Source organism: Hydractinia symbiolongicarpus, chromosome 5 (genome assembly GCF_029227915.1).
Source record: "Hydractinia symbiolongicarpus strain clone_291-10 chromosome 5, HSymV2.1, whole genome shotgun sequence".
NCBI lineage: Eukaryota > Metazoa > Cnidaria > Hydrozoa > Anthoathecata > Hydractiniidae > Hydractinia > Hydractinia symbiolongicarpus.
Window position 1 is genome coordinate 10,024,424 of NC_079879.1, and position 23,219 is coordinate 10,047,642.

At 32.2% G+C, this 23,219-nt stretch overlaps 1 protein-coding gene across 3 annotated transcripts; it reads left to right on the forward strand.

Annotated features, from left to right (window-relative positions):
• Positions 1 to 7,601: 7,601 nt before the first annotated feature.
• LOC130644679 (tetratricopeptide repeat protein 12-like) lies at positions 7,602 to 21,533 on the forward strand. 3 transcript variants are annotated; one of them, XM_057450382.1, is made up of 22 exons: positions 7,602 to 7,896; positions 9,287 to 9,432; positions 10,142 to 10,169; positions 10,505 to 10,704; positions 11,036 to 11,095; positions 11,295 to 11,366; positions 11,452 to 11,512; positions 11,781 to 11,833; positions 12,259 to 12,388; positions 14,814 to 14,883; positions 15,114 to 15,193; positions 15,344 to 15,515; positions 15,958 to 16,050; positions 16,375 to 16,438; positions 16,616 to 16,777; positions 17,407 to 17,511; positions 17,809 to 17,877; positions 18,657 to 18,758; positions 19,249 to 19,345; positions 19,519 to 19,608; positions 20,449 to 20,584; positions 21,311 to 21,533. In XM_057450382.1, exons 1-22 carry the CDS (start codon positions 7,782 to 7,784, stop codon positions 21,384 to 21,386), a joined length of 2,181 nt encoding a protein of 726 aa, XP_057306365.1. In that variant the 5' UTR covers positions 7,602 to 7,781; the 3' UTR covers positions 21,387 to 21,533. The 3 variants fall into 3 exon arrangements, with proteins under 3 accessions (XP_057306365.1, XP_057306364.1, XP_057306363.1); XM_057450381.1 differs by lacking the exon at positions 7,602 to 7,896 and having other exon boundaries at positions 8,886 to 9,432; positions 20,452 to 20,584; XM_057450380.1 differs by lacking the exon at positions 7,602 to 7,896 and having other exon boundaries at positions 8,927 to 9,432.
• The last annotated feature ends 1,686 nt before the right edge of the window (positions 21,534 to 23,219 follow it).

Genomic DNA, 23,219 nt, shown 5'->3' on the forward strand with positions numbered 1-23,219 from the left:
CGAACAAAAACAACAACATCAGTTTGTCTGACCTATTGCAAACATAAGCATATGGTTATAATAAAAACACGATTATAAGAAACACCAGGTTCATATTACAAGTATTTTCAACTGTCTCATTCAAAAAGAATTAACAAATTGAATGATTTTTGCTGAAACGTATAGAGGCCTCAAATACAGGGATAAATTTTCAGAAATTGTCATTTAAAGTTAAAAAAAAAGAGTCCAAAAAGAACTAAAACAATAGATAATTCATATAGTTTGCTGCAACTTTTTATTTTTATTGGGTTTACAACCTGCATTTTAAACATGTTTTCTATATTAAGATATTGAAATTTAAAAGCAGTTTCGAATAATGCTTAACACACTTATTTTTATGTCCAAAATGATTTTACAAACTCAATGTTTGATTTTGTTTGCACAATTCTCTTACAAGAAGGAAAATTTGTCCATTATATAATTTAATTATTGACCTTTTATAGTACGGGTGGTAAGGGTGATCCTTCTTATAAATTTACTGATAAGTCTTGCATATTTATTATTGTAAAAAGTGATAAACAAACTCTTCCCAAACTTATTTACTTTTTTATATCAGAAATTCGAAATTTTAAAAATAGTCCCTACCACAATATAAAAAAAAACAAGAAATTAAGCTTTTGTCAGTAATAATAATGCACCACAACAGGATTTCCTGAGACTAAAGAAATTTAATTTAGCTATGCTGAACACAAAAGTTCCAAAAAACATGAAATTTGGGATAGGTCTATTATGTGGTTTTCATCCCCAAAAAGCCATTCAAGTGTAGTTCAGTTGAGTTTGCAAAAGTAAAAGAGTTGTTAGAAGATAACTGCAAACTTATTTAACAGCTGCGCAAAATCACACGTTTGTGTCTTCACAAAGTCATTCAGCACAAAGAAAATAAAGAATTTATTTCCACGATGTAACAAAAAAAAAGCAACTTGAGTTTTAGGAAAGATTTAAAAATAGTATAATAAGATTTAGAATAAAAGAGTTTTGTTAATACTTGTGGATTGAATTTCCTTCTTCTTACTGTGACTAGCTAGCTAGCTAGCTAGCTAGCTAGCTAGTAGCTAGCTAATGATTCGATTGAAAGGATGACAGCAAAACATATTTTTGATGGTGGCCTTAGGCACCAAAAAGTAATTTAGTTAGCTAGCTACATCAAAGCAAGAAAAAATAATGTAAAAGTAAAAATTTCAAATCATCCATACCTTCGCAACTCACTTTCTTCTTCTGCATAAAAAGGATACCACAAACCCACCAATTCAAGCTAATAATTTGGTACTTTAAACTTTTCTTTTTAATGAAGCCATAAATATAACGTTTTTGCGCATTATAAATTAATATAGCGTGCATTCAAAATAAAAGTACAAGCTTTCCAATTCGAAATTTTAATACCTAAGCTAGCGGGCAAAACAAAGACTAACACTCAAAGCTTGATTTTTATCAGGACTTGGTATGAACTATGTAAAAAATCAAGAAAAAAATTATTACAATCAGTTTGGAGGCAATACAATCCCACATAATGGGATAAATACACAAAAATTAATAAAATATACTTTAGGAGCAGAAAGTTTTGCAGGCAGAAACTTTCGCGAATCGTGGTCTTTACGACATATTTCACGGAAACCACTTTCCCAGAAATCAAAAAAGGTTTTTAGGGGGAGAAAATACTTTTCGCGAATTGTCATTTATTGAAAACAAAAATTTTTCCCTTTTTCAAACTAGAACAAAATAAAATGTTACAAAAAAAACGGTATTAGGCTATCACGCTTCTTCCACCTCCCATTTAGAGCCAGTGTCTCTTTCTGCATAGTTTCTTTGAATTTTACCCCCACACAGCAACTCGAATTTTCCAATAGTCACATCACAGACTGCCAGCAAGTGACTGTTATTATCCGGTTCCTTGTCTCCGCTTAGCATCGGATCGATGTTCTTAAGAGGATCGATCGATGGCATCTTTTCTGAGCCGAGTTCGATTACATCAAAAATCCCCGAAGCTTTCCATCCCCTATTGATAATTTCTCTTCCTTTGGAAGTTGTCATGTGGTTGTAGAAGTCAACTATCCAACCAGCGTGAATTCAGCTTTGTTAATTGCAAACTTGTACATCTTCGATACCAGCATCTAATTGGGTTTTAACTTGTTCCGAATACCATTCGTTGAGCTTCTTTTTTAGTAATTTTTTGGCATAACCATTTACTGTTAAGTCATTTGGGCAGTAAATACATCCATGACTACGAGAGCTTATTGATCGTCAAAACACTTGAGGAGCTCTGTTTGTTGCTTTACATACTGTTTGATTATTTTTTTAAGAACTTTAGGGATTCCTCTGTGTTGGAAAAATGTTTCTGTTTAACGCTGAGTGAAAACCACATGGGAAATTGAACTTCGGTAAGCTCTGTGTAGTTTTTCTTTTATAAATTAGTTGCATTCAGAATGTAATGAAATAGCAATGGCTCTTGTTATAGAGCGGTTGTCTGAGCTTCCTTCAATTGTTACACACATTTCACCCCTAGGAGCAAGAGTCTCATTCCCAACAGGAACATATTTTATCAGTGTCTGATCGATGTTGATGATTAAGGCGGTATGTGGTGCGTTTCTACGATGGACACAATTTCGTGCAGGAACAAAAATTCAATTTCTTTGCAAGCGCCATCAGAAATGTCAACTTTAGACGATGTCTTTGTCCTTTTTACGAGGTTTGCTCTATCAAATAAGCTTTTTTCCCAACGCGAGGGGTCCACGTCAACTTGACCAACAGCATAAGGGTACTTGCTCATCAAAGCTTTGTGGCATTTGCTACTGCAGTGTTTATCACTCCTCCTTTTTTACTCAAGTTAAGAAGGTAATTTCCCACCATTTCATCTAGTTCCCCCAAAATGTATATGGTCTGCCTGTTTTTCGCGAGTACTATTTCAGGCTTAGTGACTTATCAAGCTCTTCCTTATACTTCCTCTTAGTTGTTCGTAATATCTCTTTTTGTATGTCCAAACTGTACTTTTAGGAAAATTCGGAAAATTAATTTAAAACTTGCAAACAGTATTAATATTGCCCTTTTCTGCAGCATATTTCCCAATGGCGTACCTTTCTTTATCAATCCACTTGTGATATTGTGGTTTTCGTTTGACATTTCCAGGAGAAGCAATGTGGTCATGTATCACTTGCATGTCGATTAAACCAATGTTTCGGCTTGACGCTGGTATGACTAGTTCTATATTAGAGATTACACTTGCATTACACTTGATACATTAAACGCGAATGTAATGATACTTTTGTACATAAATATTAAAGATTTTTGCAGGTACAACATTGTTAATCATTAAAAAACTTTGATAAATGATCTAGTAATAATGTTTTGATTAATAAAACCTACCAAATTCGCCAGTGTCATCATTTTGAGTTTTGTTAACCCTAAACTTCCTTTTCTGCAACAGTTTTTTCTTTTTGATTTTTTAAAGAAAAGACATTACTGCAAGTCTTGCGTTAACGAAACGAGCTGTGAAAGAATGTTTGTGTTTACAAGTCTGAATCGAACAATTTAACTAAGAATCGAATTTCAAAACGCTCGAAAACAAGTCAAAAGAAATGCACGTTTTTAAATGACGTTTTAAATAATCTTATCTCACAACAGTTTTTAACATGGAAAGCTACAAATTTGTCACTGCCTTCAGAGGCTACCATTACTATCGAAGATATTGGGAACCGAAAGAAAAAAAAGCTTGATTGCTTCCATGAGCCTAATAATCCCTGACAGAAAATGAAGATTTTGTGAAGCATTAACAAAATACCTTTTAAATTGCGGCATTACAATAAGCTGCAAACTAACTTCGGACCATTATAGACGTTCACCTCTGGTACAAGGAGATTTAGAGATTAGATGTGAAGTCACCTTTCCATCACGATCGACCATCCTCATGTCAAAAAGCTGTCAACCCGTTATTTACATTTAGTAAAAGATCTTTACACTTAGCCTGTGGAAGATAAGGCAGTTGGTAGCTTATTTAAATTTGTGATGACTGTACCACCAATCGCAAAAACACCTGGAAGCAGTTACCTAAAAGAGAAAGATATAAACAGCAGAAGGGAGAGAAAGATCGTAACATTAGGAAAAGTTCAACTCGGGAAAGAAAAAGAAGAAAAAAGTTGCATAAAAAATTGTACTTTAATAATATGCGTCAACTGATTTTAATTGTCTTAAAATCTGTTTTTTTTTCGGTAAAAAATAAATTTTTTAAACTGAAAAAACTCTCGCGTTTTAAAAAATTCTTTAATTTCGCGGGAATACCTTTCGCGTTTTTTCAATAAAATAAACTTTGAGGAATAAACTTTCACAAAAAAAACAACGAAAATCACGAAAAACGCGAAAGTTTCTGCCTGCGAGTTTTCTGCTCCTAAAGTTTGTGTTTTTAATTACCTAAAGTATGTATGTGTTAGGTCTGTAAAATAGCCAAATATTCAAATTAGCCGATAGCCTTTTTCTGCCTGCTGAAGTGTATTTACCAGTGTTTCGCTTCCGCAAACGAAAAATCAGGAAATAACGGGGGGTACGAAAGACGGGGGTAGGTGTGTACAAAGCCAACTTATTGGCATTTTTAGCAAACTTTTGTTATTTTTTTATCATCTGTTCGGTCCAGACTTACTTGTTCTAGTAGACAAAAAATTACCCTACCTTTTTGTGAAAAGATATCAGTCATATTTCCTTAAGCCGATTTTATATGATTTTTTTTCTATCGAAATTTTGAGAATCTCAATAATTCTCTAAGCGTAGCAAACGTGCTCCACAATTTCGCTTCGCTTATTATTATCTTCAAAGTTCACTGATCAAAAAGCCACGGCATACTATCTAAGTTTCAGGTTGGCCACCTGGAACTTTTATAAACTAGCTAAACTAGCTATATCTTTTGGTAATCACTTTTGCTAGTCTCACATTTGCAGTAATCACAAAATTTACAAGATCTGCCTTACATCTGTCTTATTCCACAAAGACAATTTTTCCCATGCACATTTCAGGCATGCATAATATAAAAGAGAATATTCAGGAAGAACTTCTATTTCAAGTAGAGGCATAAAAATTTTCATCATTCCAAATGTACCCATATTCGAGTTATTTGATATACTCCTAATCAGTAAGTATCCTTAAGTATCCAGTAAGTATATATCCTTATATTACTAAAGGAGTTAATTGGTATGATTCAGAAGTGAAAACGACACAAAGTAGTGGTAGAAAATGTATTCTTAAATAGTTTTGCAGTTATATTTGGGCGTATGGGTTGAGGTGCTAGGGCTTCGTTAGAAATTAAGTACTGAAATAAATTACTGACATTGTAACAGACAAGATAATTGACAAATTACCAACATTGTGACAGACAAGACAATTGACAAATTACTGACATTGTAACGGACAAGACAATGCGCACTACATGCCCTAGGCAACAGACTCTTGACTCTTGACACTACATGTCTATTATGGCGAGTGTTTATCATAACATTTGGCACAAAGGCTTCGTTTTTACTGCACCATATGGCTACTGGCTACTTAGACATTTTGACAACAGACTTATGACACCTGACACCCTACTATAGTGAGTGTTTATCACAAAAGTTGGCCCATAGGGTGTCTTTTAATTGCACCACTGGCTTCTTTTAGACATTATGACAACTAGCTCATGGCACTACATGTCTATTATGTGGAAGTTTTTATCGTAATAATTGGCCCGCAGGCTTTTTTTTCCTGCAGCATATGGCTTCTTTTGCCATTGTGACAACCAACTTTTGACAGTATATACATGAAAATTAATGACAATTAAACGTTTGTCTCATTATAACAGACTGACATGAACTGACACGCTTTACACACAATATATACTTTCTTAACCCTATCACTGTAAAGAACATACAGCTCTAAGCTTAAACAGAATAACACAAAAAGCCCAGCACCCCTACCAGAATTAGTTGAATTTCAAGAAAGAAAATGGCATAGAGATGGTTAGTTCTGCCTCTGATTTAAAACCTTGGTGAGGTCTATCAGCCAAAGGAAATGTACCCCCTCTGCAAGGAAGCTTTAAAGCTAAATCAAACATCGACTATCGGACCGCGCCGCGACAAACCACGCATCCAGTCACCATCCACATCAATGAAAATTTATGAATTGTGTCAAGTTGTTCTTGTCCTCATTCCATCACCATTGTCGTATTTACGTGTCAATAAAAACGTGAGAGATAACGTCTGAACTGGTCAAGAGCAAGACGCTTACTGTGTTCTACTCCATATTTATACCCCCCTGCTTGTTGTATGGACCTATGACCTTAATTAACAAGCTTAAGGCAGTCTATTTTTTTGGTTAAAGTAATATAGTGTTGACTGTTAGTCATAGGTCACCAACACATTTGTAATAGTAATATAGTGTTGACTGTTAGTCATAGGTCACCAACACATTTGTAAAATTAATAATGCAGAACAACAAAAACACTAGTGAACCAGCTTAGCCTTTAGGAGTTAATGGAGACACAGCTTTCCTTCTGTAACCCCAATTATAACATGTGATAAACTTAGCACCATTTACTAGTCCAAGCCTGCAATGATAGAATATAAATGTGATATTCTTAAATTCTACATGTTTATTGCAAACTATATATATAATGCTGTAAAATCTTCAAAGTAGCAAAGTTTTTCAACAATATGGTCATCTCAGTGTCCTAAAAAAGGGATGAATAAAACATAGCATGAATTATTCCAAAATAGCTAAATTAATTTTTTTTCCAAGAATGGAAACCCCAATCTTTTTGCAGTTTTCCTTTTAAAGATTGTATATATATATATATATATATATATATATATATATATATATATATATATATATATATATATATATATATATATATATATATATATATATATATATATATATATATATATATATATATATATATATATATATATATATATATATATATATATATATATATATATATATATATATATATATATATATATATATATATATATATATATATATATATATATATATATATATATATATATATATATATATATATATATATATATATATATATATATATATATATATATATATATATATATATATATATATATATATATATATATATATATATATATATATATATATATATATATATATATATATATATATATATATATATATATATATATATATTTGTTTCTGTAAAAGTTTAGAAATCATTTGGAGATCTGTGAGACTATATAATTTTTACCCAATCAGAAAAATGTCTTTATGACTTGTAGCAAATTCACCCTGTCTAATTCAATTTATTTTACATTGGCGAAAAAACTGCGATGCGAAAGCCATTCACCTGTTTCATGTTGGCAATACTGTGTTTCATGTTGGCAGACTTCGCACTCCTATACACAAACAACATTTAAATTAACAGAAAAAAATAAGAGTATATCATTTTAAAGTCTAAGTTACTAAGTCTAAGTTATACATTCAATCTAAAAACCATGTTGTCAAATTTCCTGATGTGAAACAAGTTTTAATTGGGCATTTGCAGCAGTTGGTCAGGAATTACAAATGCTATAATATTTAACAAACATAATCTGTAATTAGTTTAAGAAATTATTGATTAACTAACAGGATCTGAAAAATCTTTTTAATTCATTCCAAGGTACAAATTGTTATAAGAAAATTTTTATTTATTACTGGATCTATGTGGTGGCATGCACCTTATTTTTTTTAATAGATGCTTATATTTTCAATAGATGTTTACTGTAATACTGTATGACAATTTCTTTAAAAGCTATCAAAGAATAAGAACAAAGGAAATGACAGAAAAGAATGAACTGGATTCCTTTTTAAAGAAGGTAGACGATATAGGTAAGAATTTATTAGCTTTCATCCATTCTTAGACTTCATTATCAAAATTTTTTGATAGGAACTATTTTCTAATAAGACAGAAAATAAGTAAATATATACAACTTTCGGTAATTTTTTAAAAATAAATAAAATTTGAAATATAAATTTTTAAAATACATACAGCTGTAAACTTCTGTTCTAGATTAGGAAACTATACGCATAATGTTAATAATAAATACAGTGCATGTTAATGCCATATATTTATTCTCAAAATGTTATTTTCACCTACTTTGTTTTATACCAAAATGATTTAACCCTTTAAAGTCAAAGTTAAAATGGTATTATGCCTATAAAATCTTTGCCTTTGAAATAATAGGTCTTTTAACTTGCTTGTGTTTAAACAAAAACTCTTTTATTTTACTTTTTTTAAGGAAACATTTGTACTTTACCAGGCCTATCGCCCAATTCTAAGAAATGAGAAACTAGCTTGGCCATTAATTGCTCCCACAATTCCAAAAAAGTTTTTCTGGCTGAGCAATATCACTTTATCTTGCATGAAAAAAATGTTCCCTTTCTTATTATTTACAGTAAAAAAGAATCAATATATATAAAAAATAGATATAATAAAATAGATATAAAGACTTTTTATAATAAAATGCTTTTATAAACTTATTCTATTTATTCAGATTGCTCGCCCAGTTTAAGTTATTGAAACCTAGAGAGAGCGATTTATTACTAGGCTGTTATTTTCTTATTGATAGGTGTGTAAACCAATGTTTACACTTAAGCTTTACTAGTTTGTTCACCATGAAAATTGCCAAAATTTGTTATGGTGAATAAGCGATATATATAAATGAAAAAAATACTGTGAAAATAAACAATTTGCCTGATAAACTTACCTATTTAAACAATGACTATATAAATAACTTTATTATCATTTTTTTCTAAGCAAGTGAGCAATGTTTAGGGCGAAGTGCAAAAAATAATTGTTTATAAAGGAAAAAAGTGTACTGATATATGCTCTTACAAATAAAAAACAATGGTATACTAATACTATAAACCATCCAGGTTGTGTGTGTGTGTTCCATGTTTCTATTTAAGCTGGAGTATAAGAAAAATGGGAAAATTACATATAAAATTTGTTTAGCCTAAGAAATTGATATGTTGTTACCACAGCAATAGAAGCTTTTGATCTTGACATTTACTTCATAAGGCCTGAAAAAATTGTTTAGCCTAAGAAACCAGAGTGTTGACACCACAGAGATAGCTTTTCATCAAGACATCCTAAAGATGTCATGTTATCAGATTCCTTTAATAATATGCTTTGTTAGGTCCGGCCTAAATCCTTACAAGCTTTGTAAAATTTTTAGTAAAAGAATGATCTTTCATTTTTTCGTTACTTTGTTTTCAGGATCCTTGATTACTGACCTGAGCAATGTAAATGTTGACTTAGATGAATCGATTAAAAAAGCTGACACTTATTTGGAAAATACGAACAGTGTTAAGAATGATTGTTTTGACAGAAGTGTGATCAACAAAATTGATGATACTCAACAAGTAAGTAATTGTATTCTTGTTATATGTAATATTATTGCTTTTCAGTACTGAGGTACTTATCTGAAAGTTAGAGCAACGAGCGTAGGGGACTTTTGTTGAGTAGTAGGTGTCGTTAACAACATAGAAATACCGTAGTAGTAGTTTTTTGCCACTAATACTAGGTTGGTAAACCTGATAAAGCATTTTTGAATTTTAATGAAATTTTTGTGATAAGTTTAGTTTCTGAACTGGGTAGCAGACCATGTTTTATTGAAGATTAGCTGAAATGTGGCAATTTCGCTTAAGCACTAACCTGGTGCATGCTTTATAATTGCTGCCCCATAAGGCAGCAGCAGTCAAGTTGAAGCCTATTACGGCAGAGAAAATCTCACATGTTGATTTAGTTCCCATGCTTCCTTATTTAAAACATCAGACTGTTGAAAACATCACAACCTATTTGAGGAAATTTTTTTCATATTGATTTTTTCAAAACTAACTGTGCATACTATAGCTGTATGGTTTAAGTTTATAATTTTTTAATGCTGGAACAACAATCAAGATTTACTACTGATTCCTTCTGAATAAAAACAAAATGTTAAAAAAGGTTTTATGCCAAAGAAAATATTAATTTTCTTTTTAATGAAAAATTTAAGAAGAGTGCAGATTTGTATTTCACCACAATAATCTGTTGTGATCAAGTCGTGCTCAGTTATTTAACCTTTCTTTTTAGAATTTCAATACACACTCGATGAGCACAGGTTTGAAATTTTCTCTTCTTAAAAATTACAGTAAGTACTAGTAATTTCATTTTAAAGGAGAACTAATGAATAATTAATGAAAGAATTATTACATATCTGGTTTATATGTATTTCGTTTATTCTTGACATCACACATTGTTTAGCAGAGGATGGCTCGCTAAGAATTTGCTAAAGTTTTTCTCCTTTCCGCCGTCCTCTAAATGTTTTTTACGAAATGATTAAATACGAATATTACTATTTTGTTTTGATGATTATAGCAAAGAAATGAGAAATTTAAACAAATTTTATAATTGTTATTTTTTTGGTTTTTAAAAAAGGAAAACTCATCTTTATAGAGGATTTCATGAAAGATATTGAAAATGATGCAAAGGAGAGAACTGAACGGAAAAAGCAGAATAAGGAAAAAGCAACTGTTTTGAAAGAAAAGGGGAATGTGTATTTTAAAGAAAAACACTACAAAGAAGCTATTGACTGTTACACTATTGCGATTAACTTAATTTCTGATGAAGTCATATTTTATTCAAACAGAGCTCAGGTACTATTTTATAGTTATAAAATCTCTTAGAGCGTAGTATAGTCATCCTTGTTCAGTACTCCTACTATCTACTTAAAATTAATATATGGGTTGGAATACGTGGTTTGTATGTTTTATAGACTAGCAATTTTTTACCAGTTTTAATACTATGCCACGACTCCCTCTAATATCTTCACACTCAGTATCTAATAAGCTGTAATAACAATCTGACCAGATATGTTAGAGATTTTTTCCCTTTAACAATTATTGACAAATTTGCACGTTGGTGTCAAAAATAACACATATAATAATGAACATCATGTGTACTTATATATTGAACTGTATGTTTTAGGCTTACATTAAAATGAAGAAATACGAACTAGCCTTAAAAGATTGTGAAATTGCCTTAAAAGTAAGTATGGAGCAGAAAATTACAAAAGAAGTAATCTAAAAATGCATTTATATAGGCGTTGGTGTGACGTTTTGTCAACAGACAAAATTGACCCCCTTTTAAATGGTGAGCGAAAATGCTGCTTCAAACTATTTATTTTTTTATTATCCTAATTAATGTTTACTTTAAATTAATTTACTGAGCTGTGAATCCTTTTTAGATAGACAAAACCTTCACAAAGATATATGTGCATAAAGGAAGAGCATTAACAGGACTTAATAAGTTTGAAGAGGTAAATATATGTTTCTCTTGAAAAACATTTTTTCCTAGACACTGCAAAAAAATTGTATATAGTTTGGCTGGATTATTTATTTTAGGCCAAATCTGTTTTTAATGAAGCTTTAAAGATTGATAAAAAGCAGAGCAAGCTACTTCAAGGTATTTACGTTCTTGGTATAACAAAATAATCAATATTAAACTGATAGGCTAGTGTAGGCAAAACATTATATTTGTTGTTTCACAAATAAACAGGAAAACGACAAAGGCAACAATCTCCTTCATGAACAGACAGGATCAACTATGTGCACTTTAAATTAGTGTATTTTTACCAGTGTGTTGCATGTGGGTCAATGTCATTGTGTTCGAATTTGTATATTTTGTTTGTTTTGAAAGATGCAGATGATGGAGTGCCTCTTTTCTGTTTCAGAATATCTATGTGATGTGGAAAAAGCAGAGGAAATGGCTTTTAAAGTAGAAAAGGTTTGTTGCCACTGTTGGGCATCTTTCATATGAAAAATCTAAAATTTATTGTGTTAAAAACCTTTAGCCTGTTGAAGTACTTACTGATGCTGTCATAAATACTAACTAAGAATTTTTCATATTGAAGAAGAACTACTTTGTTCATCACTAATATACTGCCCAGAACTGGGAGCCGCAAACGAACCCACTACACTACGTGCGGCAATATGTTAGTGAAGAACTCAGATAGTTTATCCGGATGGTGTGTATACATATAGGTGAGTATTTATCATAGCAAAGTAGTTCTTCTTCAATATGACTTACACGCATTATGCTCGCCCGTCATGATAAGAAGTCTGATCAGGGTGAAGCATTCTCTGATGAGAATGAAATACGGATGTGCTATGATAAATACTCACCTATATGTAAGAATTTTTCCTCTGTAGGTGAACAACATGATGAAAATTGGAAATACAAAAATGAATCAAATAATTGATTTTGTTAGTAGACTAAGGAAGGGGGATTCATACAACATAAATGATACACTGACTAAACTCAATGCGCTTATCGTAGATGGTATGAACTTTTTCTCTTTTTATTTGCCAGTTTTTTAAAGAACTGCTCTGTTCTTTTAGGTTGTAAAAACTGGATTTAAGTCAAAATATTGCTGCTGCGCAACAATATTTGGACAAAGTCTTAAATTTAGCAGCTGGGGGTCCTGGGGGCGCTGTAAGCTCCCCCTCCCAGGTGGGGTCAGAATCTTTCACTAATTTAAGCTTCGCGGGTACAAAAATCGCCGAAAATTGTCTACCGATTTATCTAGTTATTAATAAAATTGACGAAAAGAAACGGTAAGCTATAAGAAAATCTCCAAGAACATTTTTTATAAGAATCAACTCTCCGTCCTACACGTCTTATTTAAGATAGATAAAGGCACTAAAATTACCAGGGATTAACTACAATAAAGTGAAACAATTCTGAATATATTTCATTATTTATTTATTTATAAACTCTTGCTGTTTCTGCCAATATCAGGCTTCATCAGCATGACTAGGTGAATCAAATGATCACACCAGCCATGGACAGCAAAATAAAATACAATCATAACAAAAACAATAAGAATATGGAAAGATCAGGATAATGAAGATGAAATGTGCATACACGTGATATGATACATACACCTCAATCCATGTATTTATTCAGATATATTTGTTTATTCATAGGGCTAAACTCAAGTTTCTTTGGAACTTTAAGAAGAATTAAGAAGGGCAATTTTCTGCTTTTTTGCATGCTGAAATAGGAAAATGCGACTTTCGTTTAAGAAGGTTGCAACCTGGAACAAGGCTTGAAGTCTACACCAATACCTTCATAACAAAATAAAATTTTTAACTGATCTCCATCAGCTAAAATAGATGGGCATGGCAATATACACTGTGTAAAGAGAGTTTGAAACCGTAAAAAGCCGAACTGGGGGTAAAACGTATTAATTTTTCTCTTTATTACTGTTGACAAGGCAAGTATTGATAGAAAAGGAGACCACGTCTGGGGGTACAGATGTTGATTGCTTCGGCTTTAACTGCCTCCTCAGGAGAAAGAGTCATATCACAAACAATATGGGAAAGGGAAAATCTGAATAAACTTTTTTCAGATATAAAAATATTTGCCTTTTGGTTTTTAAAAGCAATTGAAAACAAGGATGCTTGGAATAAAAAGAAGGATGCAAGAAAAGTTCTATGGATGTCAAGGTTCTCAAAATATCAACAAGAGAATTATCACCTACCAATACCAACGATGCTGAGCTGTATAATACATTTTACCATGACCTTTCACTCAACAAACTTTGTTTCCTAATAGCCATTCGAAGAGTTGTTTATTTTCTTCACCAACCTTACTTATCCAGATGTCAAGTTCTTGCTTCTAATACCAACACAAATATTAATTGAGAAAGAACTCCTCCACAATGCTGAAAATTCTGTTCAAAGCTCATATTACAAAAACAATTAGCCAGCTGGCTAGCTATAGCTAATTAGCTAAATCTTTTTCTTTTTGTTCTTGATAGTCTGTTGTAAAAAGCTCTCCCACAACTAGCTTTTCGTAGCGAATATACTGAAAACCCTTAAATACATGCAAGGTGTGTTGGAGAGTAAAAAACATACTTCTCACCTTAAAGCAATAATTCCTTTATCTTCACACCTCGCCTCAGATGGAATGTATATATACCTGAATTCCGATGAAGACTTTTACCAACCAAGGGATAAATATCCCCAGACAACAAAAATGTCCGAGAATAAGCACTTTCTAAAAGTTCTTTTTGGATTTTACGAATAGATTCAACATTATCACACTTTAAATCAGTAAGCACCCGCGCCAACATGTCCGCAGTAGCTATGATAGTACGGAAAGAATCCAAGCCAAAAGGCGTGAGTCTTTGACTAATCCTGACGGATGGGAGTTAAAACTATAGCCTAACAGGTTATAAGTAACCACGCAGTACGGAACCTAAATTTCCTACGCCGGCTGCGGGCCACATATTGTTGGACTACGCATAGAGTGTGAACATTACGTCACGATTTTGACGTCACATGCCCCTTAGGTGAGATGGGGAGGGTTGCGGGCCATAGCTATTTGATTTTTGACTAACTGAGTGACTGATTAGTCAAAATGAATCAGTCAAAATCGCTAAGCTATAATTTTCAACCCTCTCAGCCTATATGGTAGCGACGTCACAACTTTGACGTCAACATCGCCATAGGCAAAATGGAGAGGGCTGTGAACCATGGCTTTTCGCCGTAAATAAATTACAATGTGATTTTTTAACGCGCTCCGTCTGCAACACCTGGATTGTCGACATTATTCGCTTGGCTAACATTTTTCTTCAAATTTACACTTAGTCACGCGACTTATCTGACAAACTCTGGATCCGCGCCTGTATAAGTTAATGTTTTATTATATTTGTTAGGTAACGTTGTGGTTAAAAGAGTTTATTTATTGTTTTCTTTAGATGAACATCGTTGCTGCTTTCGGGTATTAAATGGTTTTAATATGTTCAGTGAGAATCCAAAACTAAACAGGTTATTTTCTGATCAATTTCTGAATCCATATTTCGTATATAAAACAGGAAAAGCATATGTGGATATTGCGTCAATGATGTCTCAAAGGAATATTCTAAAAATGCTGTTTTGGATGTAATGCTTCTATGGTTAAATTGAATAAATTATAAATTTCCAGTAACAGTTGTTTCAATTGAGAATTTTGTGCTGGAAATTTACCTTTAGCTAGCTAACAGTTTTTTATGTCTTAGACAGCTGCAGATGGACTCAGAAGACTTTGAGCTGATCACGTGCATCATTGCTTTACTTTCCAATGTAGCTGCTGGCAATGGTATGAATGGAGTGTGAGAATGTTACTTTTGCTTAAAAATGTCCTTGTATTGCAGACGCGTCTGTGTCTGTGTTGTGTGTATATGTTTGTGTGAGCACACAATATGTTCGTATACAATTTTCTATTTCCTTAATTATTTTAATTTCTTAGAGGAAAATTCTATCTTGGTTTGTAATGTGCTTGGTATTTCGCATGCCGCTGTGAAATGTTTAGATGTAGAAAACACGTTAGAATCTAAATTTGAATCAATACAAATGTTTTATCGCCTATCTCAATTCAACAAATCAAGAGAAATGGTCGTAAAAGATGCAAATATGGAAATGTAAGGAATTTATCGATTATCGTTTATATTGCTTACAAATAGATGTGTGCAAAGAAAATTAAATTGTTTTTAGTTTTTATACGTAACACTTCCATCGCTTTTATTCTAGTTTAAGGGAACTCCTGATTTTTTAAGTCCAGCCTGAATGGGGGTTCAGAATGCTGAAGTCAGCAATAACGATTGTTTGCTTTTAAATCTAGTACGATCTAAATATAAACTGAGCCTATAAACCTTAAATGTAAGTGGTATGTTCCAAGAATGTATCTAATATGGAAAGAGCGTTAATGGTTGCTTTTAAATCTAGCAGATCTTAAATGTGAGTATTTGTTTTCAAGTATGTATCCAACATGGAAGGAGTTAAAGGATTGCTTGATAGTCTAGGAGTTTACCAGAAATTAAAGCTTTTTCTAAGTACTTTGGAGCTGACTTACTGTTTTTGTAGACTCCTGCAACAGTCCTTATATTTGATATCGCGTGGTGGTGATATGGCAATTGTTACTATGGGGATGGTAAACAATCTAAGCTTAGACAACAAGTAATGTATTTGTTGAAAATGTGTTTGTTAACGTTTTTAGTTTGATTAATTTGGAATATGACTTTCACTTGAGAACTCGGGTTAAGACGAAGTTTATACTTCTGATTTTAAAATAAAACTCTTAAAATCAGTAAAACTATATAATTTTAAATGTAGCCATTATTGTAGCATTGCAACGTGAACTTGTATAATTTCGATTCTGAAGTTCATTTTTTTCATTTGCAGGGTCCTAAAACGCCAATAACTGAACATTTAGGTCAAGTTTGATCATTCAAATGCTGTAATAAATCGATTATTGATTACCTCTCTTTGATTGTCTCTTAGTTTCACCAAAAGATTTGAAGAGAAGTTATCAAAAGATTTTATTCCTGGGATTTTAAAAATGATGGTACGAGTTTAAGAAAAGTATATATTGAACAAATAGTTTGTATATTTATACTAGCTGTATTTACTTCACCCCAAATATGAGAACAAATTCATTGTGAAATGGTATTATTTCAGTTCCGTTATTTCTATGTTTTACTGCAAATTAGTGCTCAAGTTGAACTTTTTTTACTTTATTTAGGAGTTGCTTTCTTTACCGTATGATGATGAACCTAATACAATAACATTTCTTCCTGTTATGTCGAGCAGTATATCAACAGTTGCAAATCTGTTTCGAAAGAAGGAGTTGCGAAAGATGGCATCAACTGATGATAAATTCTGGATTACTTCATGTAAACTTCTGGTATGTGAAAGTACTTTTTTCATAAAGTGCATCGAAACAGCCCCCCCCCCCCCTACTCTTTTGCTAATGTAAAGCTTCAAAGCTCTTTTATCGAAGGACCAATAAAAACATTCATAAAAGGCTGGTTTTTCTTGGACTCATACTACTAAAAATTTCCCTTAGCGTTTTCAGGAAGAATTTGCCATATTTTACTTTGGTTCATTGTCAATCAAGAAAAAGTTGTTTTATGTATTTTGTATCCGATTTTTTAGTTCCGTTTTTAAAAGACCATTTTATTTTTTCCGTTTCCGTAAGAAATTTATTTATAGAGAAAAAAAATGGAATAAAAAAACAATAAAAAAAAATTCGAGTAGATTTGCTACATGGAAAATACACTATGCAATAGGTATCGATACAAAATGGTTTCATTGCGGATAAGTTGCATGTGTACACCGTTTTTTATTACAACCAATATCGGAGATATTGCCTTGTAAAATTTTGCTTATTTAATTTCTTTTTTTTCTAATGGACAGTTCTATTAGTAGTGAAGTGCCCAAAGCGCTGCCAATTGGGAATTTTATTTTTATTTAATACTTTTTCTGTTTTTAACAATAAATCCGCAATCAGCTCTCTCGATTTATTTCATGTAGATGAAGTATATGGAACATTTGGAAGTAGAAAACAAATGCGATATAGTGTTGTCAACGTTGGGTATGTTGATGAATTTGTCAGCTGATAAAGTTACTTTGAACGAGGTTAGTGCTTTGTACACGCCAATGCTTTAGATGTTCAACTTTTTACTATTATGCCTTGTTCGTTTTTATTAAAAACAAATTCCAACAATTATAATAACCCTTTTGCCACGTGCGCCTAATATTTTGGTATTATTGCAACATCACGAGAAATGCCAAGCGAATATTAGTAGCAGTGGAGTTTTTCTTAATAAAGCAATAAGGCATATCACTCTTCTGCGTTAAATTTTCCACCTGAAACTACACGTGAAAAAACAATTATAACAATTTTTAGTATAGCTATGTTTTTTTCTCTTTTAGGCTACCATTGCTGATTGGATAACTTTATTTTCTAGTATTTTCAGCTGTTGTAGGGCAGATATAGTGGAGGTATTATGTTGATTAAGTTTGGATATTGATATTCACTTGTTTGTTGCTTTCCAAGTGGTCTGCATTTTTTTTTTTGCTACTTCACATGTGCTTATTTGGTTTGTCTTAATTTTTTGCTCATTCCTAGTCATGTTTGAAGAGTTTAACAAAAAAAAATATATACTTTGTCGACTTCAGGAATTCGCGTATTTCGCAAACTTGCAAGACTGCCATTCTTTTTGTCCGTTATTTTAATTTTATATTGAATATGATATACATAATAATATACAATATGATATACACGGATTATATTTTCCCGTTTTGGTCGGAGGTCCGATCGGGATGAAACATTCTCTCTTGGGAAAAACAAGAGGATATTGAATGCTAAAAAACTATATACACTTTAATTTTTAATGTTCTTGCACAACCATTATCCAAAGAAGCGCAACCTTTGGAACACAAAAATATTAAAGAGCGAACTTTATCAAAATCAAACCTTCTTCCATGATATCTGTTTTAAAAAAGCCACCGGAATTATTTAAAACTCTTCTCACGTTTTCCCATAATTAGACAATTAGACAAATTAATATGTTTAAATAAAGTTTCTATGTCTTTTCGTGTCTTTAACATATTTTATGAGTGTCTCTTTTTTATCAAAGTCCCTTAAAAATGAGAAAACAGTATTTTATTCAAGGAATATAGTCACAAACCTTTTCTACGAAATGTTTTAACAGAATAAAGTGGTATTAGCACTCATTTTTACCACGTAAAGTAAAAATTATGTTCATGTGTTTTTATAGAGAGGATGCGGTGTGCTAAATCATATCCTAGGACATAACCAAGGAATGCTGAAGATAATTGTTAATAGAAGAGTTTATCTGGAATTCTTTAGCATTTTAAAGGTAAAATATTTTTAATCCTTTCGTTATTTTAAGCGGAAGAATGCGGAATTAACAGTTGTGGATTTGACCCGTATTCACAAACTTGAATTCCGCATTTTTTTAAACAATGATAACTCTTTGCAACCTTTTATTTGACATTTTACGTCACTTCCCACTCGCTTTCAATTTTCCTTTAAAGTCAGCACAAAATTCAGTTTAGAGATAGCAATAGTTATTTGGGGTTATCATTCCGTAATCTTTCGCAATTCTTAACTCAAAATTCTCACAATCTTCTCCGCAAATTTGAATTCTGTAATCTTCCCTTCTCCAAACCATTCCTTCACTAAACGTATAGAAACTAAGTTATTAGTACGTAATTTTTTTACATGTAAAATAATTTGGATAATTACAATGCCTTAAGGATTAAAATAATATTACATTTGTTTGTTAGGACCGGAGTCCTGGAATAGCATTAGTAAATTAAACTTATTTAACCTTTTCGTTTGATTAGGGTGACAACGCAAACGCGAAGAAGTACATTATCAAGTGTTTAGCACTTTGTACTGACACCTACGATGCTGTGTTGAGAGATTTGTATAAAGAAAACGGTATGCAATCTCAAAGTTGACATTTTGTATCTATAACTTCAGTTATTAATTTCCATCAACGATATCCTGAAGAATTTCGTCGAATTTTAGCATTCTTAATTAAGATCAATTTTATGTTTGGAAAATATTTTTATGATGTAAACGTAATCATGTTTGTTTAACGTACAATTTAGTGCTCCAATCATTGCTTAAAATGCTGGAATCAACAGAGCAGATGGTCGTTGGGAACACCGCCCTTTGTTTAACACATTGTAGCAGAAACGGTACGCCATTTCTTTAGTTACGCCTCAATAAAGTTAACACTTTAAGTTTATTAATGTGGTCAAACTGCTTTTTAGGATTTTTATGCACCATGTAAAGCAGGATATATTCTCTCGAAATAAAACGGTCATTCTGTCATTGTAATAACCTCTGTTGTGGACCGGGTGGAGTGTGATTTTTTACTAGCCTGGTGCATGCAGCTCTGGACTTCACAAAAAACAATATATTTCCCTCGCAAAATGCAAAAAATTTTCAGTGTTACTTTCGCGAACATTTTGACGGTTTTTACATTGGGAAATAACTTTAATTAACAAACATGCCCCCAGCATTCTCAAAAGAAGGTCTCCTTTTTCCGTGTAAATAGTTGGACATTTCGCTTCATAATATTATAATACTACATGTTTTCCGTACAAAGCTTCACCTTCGGTTGATGAACTACTTAAATCGAATACCTCAAAACTGAAAAAGTACATTACAGAAAATACTGGAATTAAAATTTCAGTAGTGGCCTATCTATTTTCACCTAACACGCTCACATTTTAAAAAAACTCCAAGGCAAGGCGCGCGAAGATCAAAAAAAGATGTTAACAAAGGGCGGTTATTTAAAGGATGTGCTGTATCAAGAAGGGATGGGTGGTGGTGAAGTTTATTGAATATATGGAAAAAAATTTTTAATGAAATTTGAATATAAAATACCTCTTTATCCGAAGAAGGGATTGCAACATTTCTGATCCTTAGTCTTTTCTCAATATAATTTGATCGCGATTATACGCTCGTAACAACCTCTCCCTTATTAAAAATGTAAAGGTTGTTGTAGTCACTGTTGCTAATTTTGTGTTTAGAAGATATCGTCACTGATCTCATTCAAAGTAATTTGATCAAGATTCTACTTTCGCTTTCAACCAACGAAAAATTTTCAAAACAAGTCCGACATAATTGTGCTCGAGCTGTTGGGAAATTTACATTGGCTGATTCAAGGTAGGATTTCCAGTTTTATGTTTTAAAAAAATTAAATTACTCTTAAGAGTATTAAGAGTATTATTTCTAAGAAGGAAGCATCTGCAGATTACCAGTTCCTTGAAAAATGTCTATTTGACATACCCCTAATACCCCAACATGAAAATAAATAAATCAGTAAATAAAACTTTTTCTCAACGAATTTTGACAAAAACACACTCGTTTTATCTTAGCTATCAAACCCTCTCCTCGCTGGTTGCTTGCGAGCATGTCAAAGTATATTTCCTCGGAAGAAATGTCACAACTTTTAATCAGACTGATTTCGATTGTTTTGATGACCCATCGCGATATAAGGAATGATCTTTGTGTAAATTACGCCTAAGGAACTAACTAGGAGTTAAAAACTGGGCCCTAAGGACCGAAGTGGATAGACTTTATTTTAATCAACCGGACAATTTTGTAACCTAAGTTACTTGTAGTTGAAATGTAACAATTTTATGATGTTAACTTTAATCAACAAAAGTCGCTAAAAAATTAGGCCACTGCAAAGCTAAACTAAAAATTGGTATTGCTTATTTTAGAAAAAGCTTACATTTCGCGGTGCCTCCTTTTTCCAGTTTTTTTTTTTTTTTGTTAAACTTGGGTGAATTGTAGTAATTTAAATTCGAGGACAAGACCGAATCAAAAATGAGTTAAAATTTTAAAATGCTTTTGAATAATTTTTTAATATTTTATTTTCGTCTTTAGATATTTGCAACAGGTGCGTGATTTGCATGGACTGGAGATTTTACACGAAGTTATGAAAGAAAACAAACTTATTTAACTGAATCTTATTGCTAAATATTGAGAGCAAAGTTAACGATATGTGTATATTTTGTATGTATTTTATGCTAAATAAAACTTCTTTATTTCTGTTATGCGAACAAAATAGTATTTTTGTCATATTAAAAAGTAAAAAGTTTTGCTTTAATATTTGTTGTTTATGTTCACTGCTTATACACCGAATCATTATCAACCATATTTTCCCGCTAAAACAAGGCTAATTTAATTAGAAGTTACTAAACAAGACAAAATATTACAAGAAACTAAACACAAGTTTTTCAAAGAATTCCAACAGGAAGGAGTGTGACTCCCAAAACGAATAGGGCTAAGGTAAAATGTAATAGGCAAACAAGAATGCACGTGACCCCGTGGAATTCGGCATGTGACTAGAAGTCGGGTCTAATGACTACTGACTGTCGGATAAAAAACTGGATATTTTGATTTTTATTAAAAGAAAAAGTTGGACAAAGGGTAATATGATCATTTTAGCATATCCCTTCTGTTTCTTCTTTTTAAAAAAAATGAGTAATATTCAAACAATGTTAATTAATTTCGTCTTAACGAGAATATTTATTGTGTGTCATCTCAACAAAATGTTAAGAACGATCACTATTCAGGGGGTTAGTTCAGTTAAAAAGCGCCAGTGGCGGCTACACTGCTATACATTAAACTTTCATTAATAACTAGAATGATTATCGGTGAGGTATTTAATTTAAAGACCTCGACAGACCAAATGTTGCCTACCTTAAACCAAGTATGAAGCCTCTCGTCTGCAATCAACCTATATTTGTATTGTGCATGTCTGATAACCCGTGAAAAATCCCATCGTAGAAAGTCTTTAAAACCGTAGTAACTTGGTTAATCTTTGCACGTTTACAACGAAAAAACATGCCCTTCTCCATTCTCAACCCAGGGTCTTTTTTCCCTTGAGCTGCGTTTTTAAACAGCGGCCTAACAACATAATTATGGGAAACTTTTATTATACTAACAAGGTACAAGATTTCCATCCAAAAGAACAACGAGCTCCGCTTCTAACTCCGCTCCACAATGCCTAGCAATAAAACGACTTTTAAAAAGCGGAAGAAAACCATCCTTATAGGAATCCTCCGTCATGCAGCAAGGTAGAAAAATTTACAATGAACTCACAATAATCAATACTTTAATTCATATAACTGCACAACCTCGATTCCATGACCTGTTGTCTCATTTGGCATATCAGACGGCGAATCAATAAGCGCAGCGCCTATGAGAGACAAAAAGCCTTGGAAACGAGGGTTATAACTGCATATTTTACACACTTTCAGCTTTACACGATGGTAAATCGCCGGAACCGTTGGAACCTCCATGATTGGAATTACAGTCAAACACTTAACTTTTGGTACCTCTTTACACAATGGCCATCTGTTTTTTACCCTCATATACTGATATTATGTCATCGTCTTTCATTATACCTCTGGTGAAATCATATTAAGACATAGTTGTCAGATCCTAATAACTATCGAGGAATAAGTATTATACCTTCAATAACAAAACTCTTGGAATAAATTATTTTACTGAAATATCCAACCTCGTCCCTAGGACTATTTGCTTCTCGAAGGCGCTGCGCTTTCTGATAGTTCCAGCGAAATAGCCACGGTAAAAGGTGATGGGGTCGACCTTGTGAAATATGCTATCCTAAAGCAATATAACGAGTTACAATTTGGTTTTTAATCTGATTCATTAATACTTTACGTCGAATTTTTAATAAAAGGAACTGTAAATGATTAAATTAGCCAAAACATCTGAAATTTGAACGCTATAAAAGCCTTCGACTCTTGTAATTGATCATACCTGC